The 18503-nt window shown below is 43.0% G+C and overlaps 1 protein-coding gene across 1 annotated transcript; it reads right to left on the bottom strand.

The window, feature by feature from the left end:
• Window positions 1-856: 856 nt before the first annotated feature.
• On the bottom strand, window positions 857-17653 carry KLHL31 (kelch like family member 31). Its single transcript, XM_006211527.4, has 3 exons — window positions 17530-17653; window positions 3311-4515; window positions 857-1589 (listed from the first exon to the last, which is right to left on the bottom strand). Exons 2-3 carry the CDS (start codon window positions 4480-4482, stop codon window positions 857-859), a joined length of 1905 nt encoding a protein of 634 aa, XP_006211589.1. The 5' UTR covers window positions 4483-4515; window positions 17530-17653.
• Window positions 17654-18503: the final 850 nt, after the last annotated feature.

The following is an 18503-nucleotide window of genomic DNA, read 5'->3' as shown; positions in this document are numbered from 1 at the left end:
TACATGAAGGTCAAGGTTGCCCTTAACCATTTGGTGTAGTTTTTAGGGTGAGGGTAATATTTGCAATTCCTTTCATAGGGGACCAAGATAAAGTGCAAATACTTCTAGGATAAATAACAAAATGATTTAAATTACACTATAAATTAAATGACTGATGTCAGTTCCTTCTTTGAGAACAGGATTTTATGATAGGAAATACTTTTGGGGCCTGAGGCACGGAAGAGGAGGGAGTCACCCCGAAACCAAAGCGTCAGCTTGTCAGCCCCGGGGTGGAATCCCCGTCACTTTCCAGTCAGACTTTGTCTTAAGCTTTACGACTTTTTCATGGGACGCCTTTCAGAATCCTTTACTCAGGCGTAGGGTACAGAAGAAACTGCACTGAAACGCAGAATTAAATCTTAAGTCCTTATGGATGCAGACAGATTTCCATTTAAAAATAAAGCCTATAAAGGAATATTTCAAACTTCCTTAAAAAAAGAGGAAAATAAACTGTACGTGAAATCTCTTACTCACATAAGCTTCGTGTGGACTAAAGTGTAGCAGCACAATCTCAGATGTGGGTGGAACCGCTCTACCGCTGGGAAAGATGCCCTTATGGAAGCGCCTACCGCGAATTCTGTCTGCCACCCAGTGGCCGCCGAGATAAATGGCTTCTTCCCTTTGTTGGCTATGGCCCTGTATTTTGCTTAAAAAAAAAAAAATCGACAGAGGTAGATGATGCCAGACCAGCAACTGAAACCCATCAAGACAGAGGCCTCGATGGATCTGAAGACGCCACTGTAGTAAATGTTACATATCTTCCTTTCCGCTAGCCCACAGGGGCGCCCCGACGCGCAGCTGCACCCCCGGCCCGGGTTCAGATGCTGACGGGCACGGAGGACACCGAGCTGGCGCGGGACTCCCGGGTCACGTGGTTGGGCATGGCGAGGGTGCAGCACGACACGCCCACGGTGGCCTCGGGCAGCTCGTCGTCCTCCGTCCACTCGTTGAGCTCGGGGTGGAAGCACTGGACGCACTTCTTGTACTTCCTCTCGCCCTCGTTCCAGCCGCCGACCAGGTAGGCGCGGCCGTGCAGGGCCGAGGCGCCGGCCGTGCTCACGCCCGCGGGCAGCGGCGCGGCGTAGCTCCACTGGCCGGCGGCCGGGCTGAAGCTCTCCACCGTCAGCACGTCCACGCGCTCGCCGCGCGGCCCCAGCTGGCTGCCGCCCATCACGTACACGCGCTCGGCCAGCGCCACCGCGCAGTGCCAGCCCCGCGGCGTGCTCAGCGGCGGCAGCTCCTGCCACGCGTCGCGGGCCGGGTCGTAGGCGCACACGGAGCGCGAGTACGCGCCGCCGATGTAGCCGCCGGTCACCAGCACGCGGCCGTCCGCCACCGCGCTGGCGTGGCAGCAGCGCGCCACCTCCAGGGGCGTCTTGGGCTGCCACTGGTTGGTGGAGGGCACGTAGCACTCGAGCGAGGCCAGGCTGCCCTCGGCGTTGCGGCCGCCCACGGCGTAGAGGAGCCCGTTGAAGACGCTCAGGCTGAAGTGCGTGCGCTTCTGGGTCATGCCGGCCAGGTGGATCCAGGTGTTGAAGCGGGGATCGTACCTGGAAGTGGCAGAGGAAGCGTGACAGCCTCGGGGGCGGTAGCGGGGGAACCCACGTGATGCCCCCAACCGGAACGTGGGCGTCTCCGCAGTCTCCCTGCGAGGAGGCCGGGGACCCGGCGCAGCTTCTCACCTGGAGCCTGCGGATTCGCCCTCAACCAGGAAAAACGTGTTGGGAAAGGCCAGGCAGGCCTGGGTGACTCCCCCTCCTCCCGTTTATAAAACCCCTTCCTTGATCAGGCCACTTGGAGACCATCCCACAGAGACCGACCTCCAGTCCCCTTTTCCTCCATATTCCGCTATCCAGCGTCCCGTAGGATTTAGGGGATGCGCACGTGGGGGAGGGGTGGAAGCCATTGGTGGAATCAGAGAAGGGAGCACGGCCACATTAGTCTATTTCACAAATCTTCAAACACCAACTACCCCCAGCTCATTCTCACAGCTTAATTAAGATAAAAGTTGGCTAACTGGATTTCTCCATTTCTCAGAAACCCTTTCTGTTCATACACTTAGGGCCATTGCAACAGAAAAGCTAAGTCACTGAGTCTTCTATCATCTGTTTAGAGTGAGAGCAATAGGACTCATGTCCAAAGGCATCAACAAAGCCTTAACTTTTGATGTTTCTCTATTTTCTGGCACTTAGTAGCTGCGATTTCTTTAGTTTAGGGATGTATTTTTTTCAGTGTTCAACATTACAGTTATTGTACCGTAAGCACTGAAGTTAACACTGCAAAAAAGGTGGCTTGAGTACTAACAGTTGAGTTATCAGCAGGCGGACAGTAAGCACTCATTGTAAACTAATGCTTTCCTGTTTCCATAGTTCTGAGTATTGTAAACACAGAACAGACTGTCTGTTTGATGGTCATTCATGTTTTGGTCTCATTTGACCTCCACATCAAAATTTAACCATAGTTATAAGTTAAAGGCTAAAAATCAATTAATTGTTTGGATTCATTTAAATGATACACATACATATAATTTTTAATGATTTACTATGCAAAGTTTCAGATCTTGCTCATAAGTTATGTTTGATTTTGTGCTACTACCAAAATAGAAACATAACTTTCTGATCATTTTATGTTTTTGGAGGTTTAATTTTTTATTGTAATATACAAAAATTACATGCATTTGAATTCCATTTTCTGCAGAATTTATTATGCTTTTAGTCTTTTTGAATGCATCAAAAATAGGAATGGGATTCAGTTTTAAATAAATGTTTTAAATTAATTTAGCTGTCACATTTTTAATGATCTTATTCTGTTTGCCAGTTATGAGTCTGACAGTCATCAGTAGCTGTCACTTAAAAAAAAAACTTTGCATCATTTAAATCTTTCTTACTACTTAGTGGTAAAAACTAAATTTGCACCCAGTTTCTTTCAAAAAGGCAGTGGTATTATGAAGAGCACCCTGACTAGAAATGATGAAATGTGAATTCTACTTTCTAGTGATGTAACTTCTCTGGGTGTCAGATTTCTCACATGTAAAATCAGAATCACCGTACCTTCCCTACTCACTTCATAGGCTTATTCAGGAATGTAGAGTGCATAATATATGTGAATGCACTTGGTATAATGTGAAGTGCTCTGTATATGTAATGTGGCATTATTTTTATTGATTTACTAAGCCAGTGAACTAAGCTAATAGACATTGTTAATTTACTTCTATGTCAGGGCAATGTCCATGATATAAAACCATTTCCATTCCTAATAAAAGAGCCAGTACCTGCAGAAATTGCTGACTGCATGCTTGGCTTGATTTCTTGCGTCATTCTGGTCTTCACCACCGGCTACATAAAGAAATCCATCCATCACAGCCACACACTGATTAAAACTCTTAGCTGGCATTTCCGTAAGCTTGCTCCATCCATTTTCAGGGTCTCTATACAAGACGTCTCTACTAAGGGACTTCTCAGTAAGGCCTGGACGGCCCCCCACAGTGACCAGGACACGACAGCCCCCACGGATTCTCGTGCGCCTAGACTGCAGTGTGTTTTGATGATAGGGAAGTAGGTGGTAGTTCATAGCATCTACAAGAAGCTTGTGACAATCAGCATCTTGCATCATTCTTGGTACCGACTGAACGTAATTGACCAGGTCTTGCGCAGAGATGGTACCAAAGCGAATATTGCTCAGAAGATCGGCTGCGTATTTCACTCTCTTTTGGTCAAATTCTAACCATTTCATTGCAATCTGGAATGCTACTATTTCAGAAGGCAACTGTAAGTCATCATCTATAAGAAGTTCATTAATTTGCTCAAATGTAAGTTTCAGAAACTGATCTGATTCAGCAAATTCAAGGAAGTTGTCCCGGATAAATTTTTGGGCTGCTGCCTTTGCATTTTTCAGGGAGTAGGTTTCGGCAATGTTAGCAATGTACATGCAATTCTCAACGCTCATCTCTCGTATCAGAAAATCACTGCACATCTTGACAAGGGTATGGATCTGAAGATAAACAGCAGCAGAAAGAATGCTTCCTATTGTGTACAAGGAGAGAGTCAGCTTTCCCGTGTAGGCATATGCAATGACCGTGGCCAGGCCCAGCGGTGCGATGTCATTGAGATCCACCCTTTGCGTCGAGGGGTCTCTTTTTAGGATGTTGTAAAAGTAGTCACTGCACGAAGCCATCACTGACTTGTGGACGTCAAAAGATTTGGTTTTGGTGCCAATGACTAAGTCGCAAAGGAAGCTCTCCTGCCTCATTTTACTTAAACCTTCCAAGAGGTTGGGGCCATAAGAAGCATCCGTCAACTCAGAAGAAATGCAGCTAAGGCCATTGCCTCCCTCCAGGAGCCCATTCAAAGCATTGAGTTTGCTGAGGGGGCTGTCCTCTACAATTATGGTCATCTCATTGATCTCGCTTTTGTTCTTTTTGACCGTCTTCTTTTTAGGGGCCATGTTGGCAGACACACTGTCACAGGCAAGAGCTTGCTAAAAAAAAAAAAAAGGGGGCATGATTTTATTTTAATTGTGCTTTGGACTTTGAAATGCCACATTGAGAAACTTTCCTTTTATATAAGATAGTAGTCTTTTTGAATGCATTTTGAATACAAATTCTATTTACAAACCAAAAACAGACTCATAAACATAGAAAACAAACTATGGTCACCAAAGGAGAAAGGGTGGGGAGGAATAAATTAGGAACTGAGGATTAAGAGACACTCGTTACTATATATAAAATAGATAAACTACTGGGACCTACTGTATAGCACGGGGGACTCTATTCAATTTCTTGTAATAACATATAATGGAAAAGAATCTGAAAAGAAAACATATATGTATGTATATGTATCACTGAATCCCTTTGCTGTACACCTGAAATTAACATTGTAAGTCAACTACACTTCAATTAAAAATTAAAGATATAAAAAAAGATAGTAGGTTTTTAATGGCATAATGTAAGTTGGTTAATTCTCAAAGATGAGTTTAAAGATTTACATTAAACTAGATGCACGTCATATTGATGGTTTACTTCAGCATCAATTATTGAAGACAATTCTAGGCAGATGTATGTTATCAAATGGTACCTTTCAATAGCTGTGTTGCCAACTAATTTAATGCAGCAGAAATGACCAAATACTCTCTGATTTAGTGTGTACAGTGATTATGGAATAATAGTTAAAGATCCTTGGAAGGGCTTAGTTTACTTTCAGGAAAAAGTGAATTGTAACTTCTCTGAAGTTCTTCTCAGTAAAATATTGTAATACTAAAATTCAGGAATTCATGTTAAATGTAGACTATATATTAGAATAAATGCGGCTAACAGTTGATGGGTAATAATGTATTATTTCAAGTGATTTCTCCTCTACATAGTCACTAAAATAATTTCCTGATGAATGAAATATCTAAATGATTCACACGCACAAATTTACACAAGGACTGGAACAAAGCAGTTTTAAAAAAATCTTAGACTAAGAAAGACCCTCTTAAGCATAACATAAAATTCAGAAGCAATAAAGGAAGACTGAAATATCTGAATATTTAAAAAAAATGAAAACATATCTATAAAACAATACCAACTATTTAAAAGACAAGTATCAAACTACAAAGACAAATATTTGTAATGTTTTTGACAGATAAAAGGTTAAAGTGAAGTTAACACGACATATAAAGAGCTCCTACGATTAATAAGTAAAAAGTAATCTGACTAGAAAATGGGCAAACGCGATGACCAAGTCACTAGGCTGTTCACAGAAAATAAAAGACAAACAGTTAAATTTTTAAAAAGCTAAACTAATAATAATCAGGGAACGATCATCTGAAACCCAGGGATCCTTTTTGTGTGTGTGTGTGGTCAAATTTTGCTTATCAAATGATTAAAATATTTTAAAATATTCAGAATGTCAGATATTGGTGTGGTACTCCGCATGCATTGTTGATGGGAGTGTAATTGATACAATCTTTTGAATAACAATTTAGCAGCCTAGCAAAAATAAAAACCATTTTTATGCTTTGACACTAAAGTTCTAAATCTACTAATGTACCTCTTAGAATATATTTTTATGGATGCTCACATATTAAGGACAGTAACAATTTCCTATTATTAAAGTTATAGATATTTGAACCAGTTTTTAAAACTATTTGAACTGCAGATTTAGCTCTATAATGTAGCTCTGAACAGCTCTAATATCAAATGTAGACTTGAAATATATTAAGTTTACCAAATAAATGCATAGCAGGTTACATTATTTTAGCCCTTAAAAACTGAACACAGTCATCAGAAGATGCTACACTGGGGCTTTCAAGTAGATGTTATCTGCCGCCATGATAGCGCTCACTTTTTTGTAAAATTACTGGTACTGGTTCTTTCCCCCCATTTTTTCTTTTCTTTTCTTTTTTTTTAATTTCACTAATTTAAAAAATTAAAGTATAGTGGATTTACAATGTTGTGTTCATTTCAGGTGTACAGCAAAGTGACTGAGTTATACATGCACACACATATATATTCTTTTTCAGATTCTTTTTCATTACAGGCTATTACAAGCTACTGAATATAGTTCCCTGTGCTATGCAGTAGGTCCTTGCTGGTTATCTATTTTATATATAGTAATGTGTATATGTTAATCCCAAACTCCTAATTTATTCCACCCTCCCACCCCTTTCCCCTTTGGTAACCATAGTTTGTTTTCTATGTCTGAGAGCCTATTTCTGGTTTGTAAATAAGTTCATTTGTACCTTTTTAAAAAACGATTCCACATATAAATGATATTATATGATATTTGTCTCTGTCTGACTTACTTTACTTAATATGATAATCTGTAGGTTGATCCATGTTGCTGCAAATGGCATTATTTCATTCTTTTTTATGGCTGAGCAGTATTCCACTGTATATATATAGTATATGGTAGCATTCACTTTCTTGTAAAATGACTGGTATTGCTTTTATTTCATTTTTTAAGTTGCAAAATCAGTACGTGTGATTCAGCAGTTCACAGTTTGCTATATATCATTCCACATAATTGTATATGCATGTATCTGCATAATTTGAGCAGTGGTGTGCTGGTAAACCAACTCTCTAGTGGGGGAAAAAGCTCTTATTTGTAAGGTGCTGATTTCTTTGGTACAAATACACTCATTGTGGTTGGTTTTAAGCTATCCACCACCAGCTCGCTAAATTCTTGAAAATGTAAATTGGTTCTCATGAGCCAGAACAAGTCAGCTCCAGCCCACCACTATCAGAGAACTAATATCAAGACAAGTTTATGCTACATTATTCAACAGTTTTCTTTTCTCACTTAGATGTTCTCATGTACATCTTCCCATGTCAGCACCGACATAAATTTACCTCATTCTCCATCATAGCTGCATAGAATCCCACGGTAAGAATATATAAAACTTAATCATTCTCTTGTTGATGGACATTGTTTAGGTGTTTTATAGATTTTGAGGGGGATGTGGGGTGTGGGTGGGGATGTGTGTGTGTGTGTTTGTTTTAAGTCTCACCGCTGAGCTCACCCTGAGGGGTAAAACTTAGCTTTGATCCCCCTTGAAGGTCTTCAGTGTATCTACTGGAATATATGTTTTTAAAAGTTCCATAGCTTCTCTATTGTGTTTGTTCCTGTTTCTTTCCATGTAGATGGAGAGTAGCAAATCAGTAGGAAACAGAGACGATCTGTCTCTTTGCCAGGGCTTTCGTCTTCCTCATTAAGCTCTAGTTGTCATGCTATCTCACATCACTTATATCTGTTTTATATATAAACTTATATACAGTTTACAAGACTGTAGCACCCATATCCTTCCTCATTCTTTCCTGGCAGCAAGCCCACATGCGTCCGTACCTTGTGAAATAGATTTTCAACCCACCATCATTTTAATCTTCAAATGCATTTGGCTTATGTGGTGAGTGTCCCCTTGTTGGATTTCTCTGGGAAAATATTTTAAAAATTTTGTTCAGCAGGTAGTTACCAGACACCTACTGCCATGTAGGCAGCAATGTCCTGGGAAGGATGGAGCAATATAACGTGTAATTTATGTTAGATAGATGAAAATGACAAGTACAAAATGAGAAAGTAGGAAAGTATAGCAGAGTAACTTAAAAAAAAAAAAAAGACCATCAGTTTCTACCACTAGGGGCACAAATGTGTTTTTGGAAGAAGCCCTGTCTGTTCTCCGGGAGGAACCCCCAGGGTCAGTTTTTGACTCACGTAGATACAGAGCTTGTAACCACTTACTGTATTGGAGGAAATCTTGAACCTGAGGAGTCATCTGAATGCTTCAGAATTTGATGCTGAATATTTGTTTATCCATTATTAAAAGAGCATTTCATTGGTAGCACATTGGGGTGGATATTTCAATGACTGATAAAACAGGTCACCTTCTACTTAGTATGGATTCATGCCCCAGCTCCGGGGCTGGGTTTCAGAGTCCCCCCCCCCTCCCCGGGGCACTCTGTGCAAATCTTCAGTTGCTGGATCAGAGTGAGGTACAGGACGACCTGGGAGAGGGCTAGAGGGGTGGCAGGGATTCGGGGTGGGCCAAGGGGCCATTGGCCATTTTCCAATTCAGTATTTCCAATTAAATTCAGTAGAATTTCCAGTTTAAATACAGAGGGATCTCAGTATTTAACAACTGGAACTACACTGAAAAATACTTGTCCTAGGGACAGGGTGTCATTCTTCTGATGTTACTTTGATTTTAATTTTTTTTCTTTTTGGTTTGTTTCTTTTGTTGGAAATGAAAGTTTTTGGAGAAAAGAGAGGACCCAGCCTCAAAAATCTAATGATATGCTCGGGTGAAGGAGACAATTCCAAATAAAGGAGTGGCTAGTAGACTCTAAGAGCAACAATATCTGATATCCCTTTTTTAAAAAATGTATTATTATTATTTTTTTTTATTTTGAGGGCAGGAGGTAATTACGTTTATTTATTTTTAGAGGAGACACTGGGGATTGAACCTAGGACCTTGTGCATGACTAAGCATGCACTCTACCAGCTGAGCTATACCCTCACCCATGTCTGATATCCAGTTTAAAATCTCCTTTTTCTACTTTGTAATTCTCTTATATTGTCCTTAATTGAGGTATTCTCCAGCATCCTTAATAAAGTTTGATAAATCACCAAGTAGCTCACTCTTTGCCTTTAGGAAGTTCACGTAGTAGAGTTGTGAAGACCTCAGCCTTTGAAGAAGACTGCCTGGGTTTAAGTAGTAGCTCATGACTCCACCACTGGTGAAAAAGCCAAGTGAAGTTCCTATCTGACAGATGGTCCCAAAGATAGAACCTATAAGTGGGGGTGGGGTGGTGGCAAGAATGGGGAGAAAAATAGGGAAAACTATCCAGAGATGCTAGGGAGTTTAAAAAAAAAATGATGGTTTTGTAACAGAGTCAAGAGTTGGAAAAAAGGAGCAGCGATGTGTTTCCCCCCTTCCACCTCCTTTCGGGGGGAGATGTGGCTTTCTGGCTATGAGTAGGCTGCCCTTGGTACCGCACAGGGCAGCTCCATCTCCAGCAGAAAGCGCTGCTGCATTGACGGACCAGAGCACAGAGCTTGTGACAACTACACCCACTGCAAAGTGAGGTGGGAATTCTGGAAAAGAAAGAACCTAAAAGAAGGAGCCCAGGATAAGCTTAAATCATCAGGAAGGAATGAAGAGCATCAGAGATGATAACCATAAAGAATAATTTTTTCTATAAAGCTCTTTAAAATACGTTTGACTCTTCAAAGCAAAAATGGTAACACTGTCCCGTGGGTTCATAATGTATGCAGATGCATGCGTAAGACAGTTATAGCATAGAGGAGGCGGTGATGGCGCTAAATGAATCTATACAGTTGCAAGTTTTCTGCATTTTAGGTGAAGTGGTACAATAACTTACATAGCCTGTAAAAATTTAGCTTTGTGTATTGTAACCTCTAGCGTAGTGCTGTCCAATCCAACAGAGATATAATATGAGCCACGTGAGCAGTTAAAAAATTTCCAGTAGCCACATTAAAAAGGTAAAAAGAAACAGATGAAGTTAATGTTAATAATATACCTTATTCAACCTAATATATACAAAATATCATTTCAACATATAACTGCAATAAAATTATTAATGTGATATTTTACATTCCTTTTTTTCATACTAAGTCTTCGAAATCCAGGGTGTATTTTATGCTTGCAGCACGTCTCATTTTGTACTTGCCACATTTCTAGTGTTTAATAGCCACATGTGACGGATGACTATAGTATTGGACAGCAGAGCTCCAGAGCAACCACGTAAAGAATGCAAAGTAGAGCTGAAAAACCAATAGGTTAAATGTAAATGCATTCAAAAGACAGCAGGGAAGTTGGAACAGAGGAACAAAAATTAGAGGGGACAAACAGAAAACAAATAATTTAATGGTAACCTAAATTCAACTATATTCATCATTATATGAAATGTTAATGGATGAAATATTCTAATTAAAAGGCACAGATTGTCAGAAGGGATAAGAAAAGCAAAACCCAAATACATACAACCCACAAGAGACTGATTAAAATATAAAGATGCAGATAGGTAAAAAATAATTGGTAGAAAAAGATTTACTGTGAAAATAGCAGACTTAAAAAGACTGGAGTGGCGATATTAACAGGAGATAAATATCCAAGAAAAAAAAACTGATGATAAGGAGGGAATTTCACAATGTTACAAAGGCCAATCCCTTATGAAGATGTAACAGTTAAATGTGTTTGTGTAAATAACAGAGCTTCGAAATATGTGACGCAGCAAGTGACAGAACTAAAGGGAGAAATAGGCAATGCCTCAGTTATATTGGAAAATTATAACTTTCCTAGCAACTGATTGAACAGCTAGACAAAAAATCAATAAAGGTAGAGTTCATCTGAACATTATGAATCACCCTGACTTAACTGATATTTCTAGAACGTTACATCCAACAACTGCAGAATAGAAATTCTTCTTGCGTATACATGGTGCATCACCAAGACAGAGCCTCTGCAGGGCCCCAAATATGTCTCAGTCCATTTAAAAGCACTCATCTCATACAGAATATGTTCTCCGACCATAGTGGAACTGAAGTAGAATTTAATATCAATAAACTATCCAGGAAAGCCACCAATATTTGGAAATTAAACAATATGATTCTAAATAATCCATGAGTCAAAGAAGAAATCTCAAGGGAAATCAGATAGATAGGATTTCAAACAGAATAATAATGAAAATACAACAAGATGTGACTTTCCATAGACTGCTAACCTCTTAGAGTCTCCACTGACTTACCTCTAAAGTAAAGGTCATAATGGTGCCTGCCTGTAGGTTGTCCATGAAAGCTTAGTGAGATAAATGTCTGTACAGTATTTAGGATCTTGCCTAAAGTGAATGTGCAAAAATTATGAATTATTTTCAATAAAATCAACAACTCCTTGTTAGCTGTGTCTTTGGGAATAAAGGAAGCAACCCATTTAAGGTGAAGCCCATTACCTTTACAAAGTGATTTTGGGGTGAAGCCAATCAGTGGAAGCTGCCACCAATGGAACTGCAGTCATGAGAATCAGGAGGTGACCTGGGACAGGCCAGCAGCAGCCAGGAGAGATTTCTGGAGTATGTAAACATTTCTAAGGGATTTTTGAAAACGCCAGGGAGACGAGTGGAATTCATGCAATCACATAGGCTGAAGAACAGATTATTTTTAACTTCGATTTGAATGATAAGAGTAAACCTGGAAATTTAGAAACCTTGGTTTTTAAAAAAAATTGGGGGGGCAGGGGGTAATTAGATTTATTTATTTATTTTTAGAGGAGATACTGGGGATCGAACCAGGGACCCCGGGCATGCTAAGCATGCGCTCTACCTCTTGAGCTATACCTCACTCCCTGCAGGACATTGATTATATAAGCAAAACAACAGATTATCTGAAACACATTGAATCTGTGAGCCTGGATTTAAGAATCCTAATTGAGGAACTGTTTTGCTAGGGTAGAGAGAGGATGGGAAGGTTTGCAGGTAACAAGAATCTTGCTGGTTTCAGTAAAGAAAGGTTTTTAAGAGGTGTAGGTACCGGAGGGGGAAGGCCTTTAAAGCAGGGGAAATGCCTCTTGTGTGACTCGGCATGGGAGGCGCAGACTGGCTGGAGGTGAGGGGGACAGGTGGGCAGGGAACATGAGGCCAATGCATAAAGGATGCTGGATGCCAGGAAGGGCTTGAACTTGGTAAGTCAGTGTGCAGTCGAGAAGGATTAAGAAATTTCCAGGAAGGAGAGGGCACACTGAGGTCCTAGTGAAGTCAGTCAGAGTTCCTCCACGGCTGCCTCCCCTTACTTCCTGTGGCCGCCTTCTCTTTCCTCCGGAGTCGGGCTTCCTGCTGCCCTGGTGTTCCCATGGAAACCCTCGTGACCCTCTGTCCCAATTCTCTTCCCTTGTCCCATTTCTCCAGAGCCCTGCTGGGTGACACAGGATCCAGGCTAATCCATCAATGGGCAGATCTCCTCTTCCTCCCAGATACGCACATTTTGGGGTGGCTTTTTTTTAAAAAAATAGTGCCCTCCCATGACTCACATACAATTTCCACTGTGGAACATAATATTTTTTAAAGGAATATTATACTATTATTTAAAGACTAATTTTACCATTAATCAAATTAACTTATTTAATCTTAAACATTATTAATATTTTAAATGTACATATATTTTTCTTAAGAAGAGACGGCTTTTAGAGCCCTCAAACCCACTTTGTAAAGGTAACTGGCTTCTCTGGCTCTTAGAAACAGGAGACGATTTAATAGACTATTGAAATCGGAGCCTGCAGACCACTTCCTGGTGGTCATCTTTTCCCAGATCTGCTCATAAATTCAGTCTTTCTTTACTAGTAACTGCCATTCCATCCCAATCCTAGGTCTGCACGTCAGAGGTGAGGCATCCACCCACCTGCCCAGGTGTTCTCAATCTGTGCCACCTTTCCAGTAACATACTGCAGACCCCCTGGAGGAGCCTGGGGAGCAGGATTGCTCCTTAGAAGCAGGGCCAGGCTCTGGTGTGGTCCTGTAGGCTGCAGAGATGCTCACCGCCTCCTGCATCCTGGTAAATGCTCTTCCCCTGGTCCTGCTCCTCCATCCCCTAGGGAGACAGGGCTCCAACCGCTGCTTTTCTCAATTGAAGGGGGCCTGCAGGCCCTCAAGGATGGTCAGGCAGCCGCAGCATGTGCCCTGGGCCCTACTGCAGGGAAGACCAGCTCCCTCCCTGTGGGGGCTCAAAGCCAGAGGCCCTGTCTCATCAGGCAGACGGGGAAGCCTTTGCTAACCTTCCAGGTCCCTCCCTGGGGCCTCTCTAATGTATCACTGGGTGCACACACACTCACACACACACTCACACTCACTCAGCATGCCACGTGCGTGACCAACCAGCATTTTTCTACAATCAAAGCAAAGGCAGCCTTAAAGAAAAGAAGTTACCAGAGGACAGCCTTAGGAGTGCATGCGTGAGAGGGAAGAGGGAGCAGTTTAGTTCACTTCCATTCACTCATCTGGTCATGGGGCTGGGCCGCCAGGCTGATGCTGGGGGTTTGTGGAGGGCGATTAGGAAGAAATGGAATATTCACAGAGGCGGAAATATTTCCTCAGTCCTGAGGTCACGTGTGAATAGGTAGTCAAAGCAATGTGCACAGGAACTCTCACTGTTTTTTCAGTTATAAGATACGTAATTTTTACAGTTGTACAAATGTTCGCTCTGCATCCTGGGCTCGTATTGTAAATGATCCCGAAAGATGGTCACAGTGCTTGTCAAAGTGTGGCTGCGAGGAAGAGGCAGAGGTTACAACGGCGAGTTGCATGTGTCTCTGCCATCCGGAGTATAACCTAGGTGTTCAGTGATCAATTTTGAAAGCATTCCTTTCTTATTGATTCAGTATTATCAACTCAAAGTTGGATGAGGGTTTTACTTATGGTTGCTATTTTAAAGGCTTTTCTCTTTTTCTGATGAGTGAGTGCCTTGGGGCCAGCGGCTCCGGGCCTCCCTGGGCTTGGCAGCCGGGCGGTCACCATGGTTCCCACACCCCAGGGAGCGCTTTGACTGCGGTCGAGGTCTGCGTGGTGAGGAGACCAGCCTTGCTGAGCTGCCTCCAACAGTTTGAAAACTGTTTCCCCATTTTTCCTGAAGCAGGAAGGGCTTGATCCCTCCTCCCTACCCAGGGGGCTCTAATGAGTTGCTCCCCGTGGGATCAGAGAGGAGACCCGTAGAGGCGCCCGGGACCCCTAGTGCCAGGACGCGCTGGACGGAGCAGATCGAGCCACGGCAGCTGCGCGTGTGTAATGGGATGAGCAGCTATTTGGGGGCACTGCCAGAGCCCTGTCCCTTCCCTTTTTGAGTAAAAGAGGAGAGTGCACAGGGGCAGAAGGTTGTAGAAGGCTCCCCGGTGCTGCCAGAGCTATCCCTTCGTTCTGCAGAGGGAGCGCAGAGAATTCCCCTTGTCTGCTCGTGGACCCCACAGCCCTCTTCCCACTCTGCTCTGTCCGCCGTCACCCCGGCAGCCTCTCGGGTCCCCTGGAAGAGCTGCCCATCAGAAACTGGGCAGAGGGACACCAGGGGTGCAGTCCACCCTCTCCTCCCCTGCCCACCAACGATCTTGGCTCTGGTGTCATTTCTAGGGTGCTCGTGTCATGTATTCCACACCTGGGCCGTTATGGGAGCTGCACATTTTTCATCATCTTTTGTATGGAATTCAGGGACTTGCCTAAAACCCAACTCAGATTTAAGTATGTTAATGATTAATTCCTAAATATAAATCACCAAGCATGAAACTGGACTATGTATTAAGTCTAAATAATTACCTCCATTTCTACCTCAGATAATAATTATTTATTATTCTGTATTAATTGAGCCCTTAACTGTGTGCTGAACCCAGGTAAATACTTTATACGATCTTATTTTTTTTTAATTTAAGCATCATGGAAATCCTAAAAGGCAGGTAACATTATGTTCATTTTACAATGAACAGGATGTTTAAAAAATGCATCCAGGGTCACACAGTGCACAGGCAACATGTAGTTGAGCAAAGATTCACACGCAGATTGAACCCTGCGCTCCCATCTTGCCCTTAAATCCAGGGAAGGTTAAAATCTGTAGCAGGTGAAAAAGTTAGCTCCTCCCAGCATTAGATGGAGACTGAGTGAGGTGCAATCAAGTGCATAAAATCAAAGCTTGGATCCGGAGCACACGAAAGGGTTCTTTATAGCTCCAAACAGTGAAATAAAAGACCTGCCCTTTTAAATATAAGACACATTTGTTTGGGGACAATCAGGGCCTGTGGGCTGGCTTCTTTATTCTCTTAGGGGTAAGAAGGCTGTGGAACGCCAATGGTTTGGGTCAGCCCCAAGGAGAAATAGGTTCCAGGAAGTCTTGCGTGAGTTGGGTGATCAGAGACTCGGACACTTCCTTTTAAGTGTTAGGTTGAATATAAAATTATTGATTTTTGTTTAAAGACAAATATTATCAATTTCTTAGGGCTCAACTTGGCTAGAGGCCTGTTCTCTGTAAAGTGTGCAAACTCCATACATGAAGCCAGCTTCTGTCCTCCAGACCTAGATACAGGACGTGAGGACCCAGGGCTAAAATGTTTTTTGGTTTTGTTGCAAATTTTAGTAAAATAGCTTTCTCCTTTCTAGCCTTTTGGGTGTGTATGTTAAGGTTGTGGGAGGTGAGGCTGGAAATCTAGTTTGTAAGACGCATGTCTCTTTGGCTGTCACAGAACTAAAAGTTAGGTTTTGGTGTTCATCTTGCTCTCCCCACCCCAGGGACCTGTGGCAAAACATTCGACCTTTTAGGATTTCAGCTTAATCATCTGTCAGATGAGGAGATGTGTCCCTTTCAGTCCTAAAATCTTCAAAGAGTTCAGAATAAACAGATGGCTTTTGCTGTCAGAATTGTCAAAATCTGGTCCGTCTTGCTTCTCCCCTCAGTATGGCCCTTCAGAACCCTAGAGTCAGATCACGATCAGATACGAAAAACCGACAGAGATAGATTCTTCCCTTGGGAGTCGTGCATTGGGTCTGAGTTGCCAAAATTAGCAAGTAAAAAATAAAAGATCTCTAGATCACTTCGAACTTCAGAAAACCGATGAGTCGTATGTCAATATTCAAGTATATCCCGGATAGTATTCGGGACATACTTATACTAAAACCTGGTTTGTGGTTTATCTGCAATTCAGTGTACCTAGGTGTCCTGTATGTTATCTGGTAACCCTTTTGTGGGTTGGGCTTCAGGCAAGTCCCTGAATTCCATGAAAATTTCTGGAATCTTATGAAGACATGTTGTGCATATGTGTTTATGTGTATTTCTTCTGGAAAGTGGGCCCAGAGCTTTCAGGGGTTCACAGAAAGGTCCACAACCTCAAACAGACCCAGAACCAAGACATGGGAACGTAACGCTACCTCTTCTGAGGGTGGGCAAGTCTGCGAGACAGGCTCACACTCAAGTCCCTCCTGGCCTGAAACAGATTTCAGATGGAAAGTCCTAGACCCGCTCGCAGAGAAGCTTTGCCACTTTATATTTAGGAGCCCTCTCTTTCCTGCTCCCTTCCACCCTGGCCTCCTGGGAGAGACTCTACCCAGGGCAAGCTAAGAAGCCATGTGTGCCAAAGTGTCACTGTCACTCTTAGGCCAGAACCAGCTGGGATCCCAGAACATCTTCTTGCCAAAGGGGCGTCAGCTGGGCCCGCTCCCCATCCCTGCCACATTCCAGCCACTGCATGTGTCCGGGTCGGTCATCAGCCTGCCTCCCGGAATAGAAACAGCCCAGCCCCTGCCGCTTGCCATTTTAAGTGAAGTCCAACTTAAGGGGCGGGTGGGCGGCGGTTTCCACTTGACTGTTGCATTTCCAAAATGATTTCTAGCATAAAACATGTCAGTATGGCCATATGTGCACATTTGGAACAAAAACTTGTTTTACAGTTCAATTCAAAGTTGCTCTTTTTTTGCAGGAGGATTTCTGTCCTGGCAATAGGTTATATTTCTGGGAATTCCAAGAGTTGCCTAATTTATTTGCCCCAGTCTCAATAAAACTGATTACATTTTTCTAACCTTCTCAGATACCAAATGTCCCTGATGATTCCAGATAAAAATGGAGACAGAATTCTAAACTTTATGAACAAAACCAAAGAATTTGATTTCCCCCCACTTCTCTATAAAGTAGAGGAAGAAAAACCTACATTAGGCTCAGAGACTTAAAATTATTGTTAAAAATTACAAGTAACTTTTTTTTATTGCTTTTAAAATACTTTTTAATGCTTTTATAAAGCAGCATGCTTATTATGATGACATTTTCCTAATCTAACACATTCCTTAGATTTCAAGAAAATATTTTCTGGCTCTCAGCTTCAGGACGGGGGCAGGAGGATCTGACCCCGCCATAGACCTCCCTCGATGAAATGAATCCACGACCGCAAACACGCAGACACCCCGCCCTCTCCCCTCCACGCCACCCCGTACACACCCCGGGATCTGCGAGACCAGGATTGGAGACTGTGGCCCCAGCTCCTTACCCTCCTGTGTGAGTGGTGTCCCCGACTTGTGATGATGAAGATTCAGCAGCAGACTCCTTTTGAGAAGCAATCTGTGGAGAGAGGGGGTGTGGTGTGGAGAGGGAAAAATCCGCTGGGGAGCCACCAGCAGCCACCTGACAAGGCGCAGCAGCAGCAGCAATTTTTAGAGTCACCCTTTGCCGCCCCACTGGCTACCACGCCTGCCCGACAGCAGTGAGAGCCCTCCTCTTCCTCTCTGGCCTTCAGCTCCAGGCCACCCCGGGACAGAGGGCGGAGCTCTGGGCAGTGGAGAGGGCTTGGGTTTCTTAACCTGCTCAGCTATTAAAAATCAAAAAAAAAAAAAAAAAAAAAGCCAAGAGCTCGATCAACCTGAGGGTGAGGAAGGGAAATGCATTAGGTGGGCGTTTGATTGCTGGAAGGCGGTACTAGAGTGTGAGTACTTGGTAAAAGGAAGGGAAGGTTGTGGATGAAAATGAGCTTCTAGAAAGGTACATAGCCTGGTCACCTGAGGTCCTTTGAGAAGACTGGGTTTATAAATAGACAGCTCTTTAGACGAGGAGCACAGGGTGGCTGCCACATGGCTCCTGCGTCACTGGACTCATCGCAGAGTTCAGCAGAGTGAGGCTCACCACCAGGCCTTTTTATCCGGTGATCCGCTGGGAGGGCTGAGCTCAACACACCGGCACACATGCAGCTCGGGGAAATACTCTGGCAATACCCAATGTAGCAGGTGGTAATTGACCACGAGCTTTAAATAGGCACCAGGAGGGTGAAAGGGCTGCTAAAAACGTTAACCTGATATTAGGCCGCAATCATAGAAAAACAGATCACGGAAAAGAAATGTTCTAATTATTCTTCGTTAGTCAGATCATGCTTTCAGCGTTGCTTTGCCGCCCGGGCACACTGAGAAATTATTCTGTCTCCTGAAGGAGGTGGCTGGAAGGAAGCTGTGTCTGCTGGGATCTTAGGCAGAA

This window comes from Vicugna pacos, chromosome 20 (assembly GCF_048564905.1).
Source record: "Vicugna pacos chromosome 20, VicPac4, whole genome shotgun sequence".
In the NCBI taxonomy this organism is placed as follows: Eukaryota; Metazoa; Chordata; class Mammalia; order Artiodactyla; family Camelidae; genus Vicugna; species Vicugna pacos.
The sequence above is the reverse complement of the archived record's forward strand: the minus strand, read 5'-3'. Positions and strand labels throughout refer to the sequence as shown.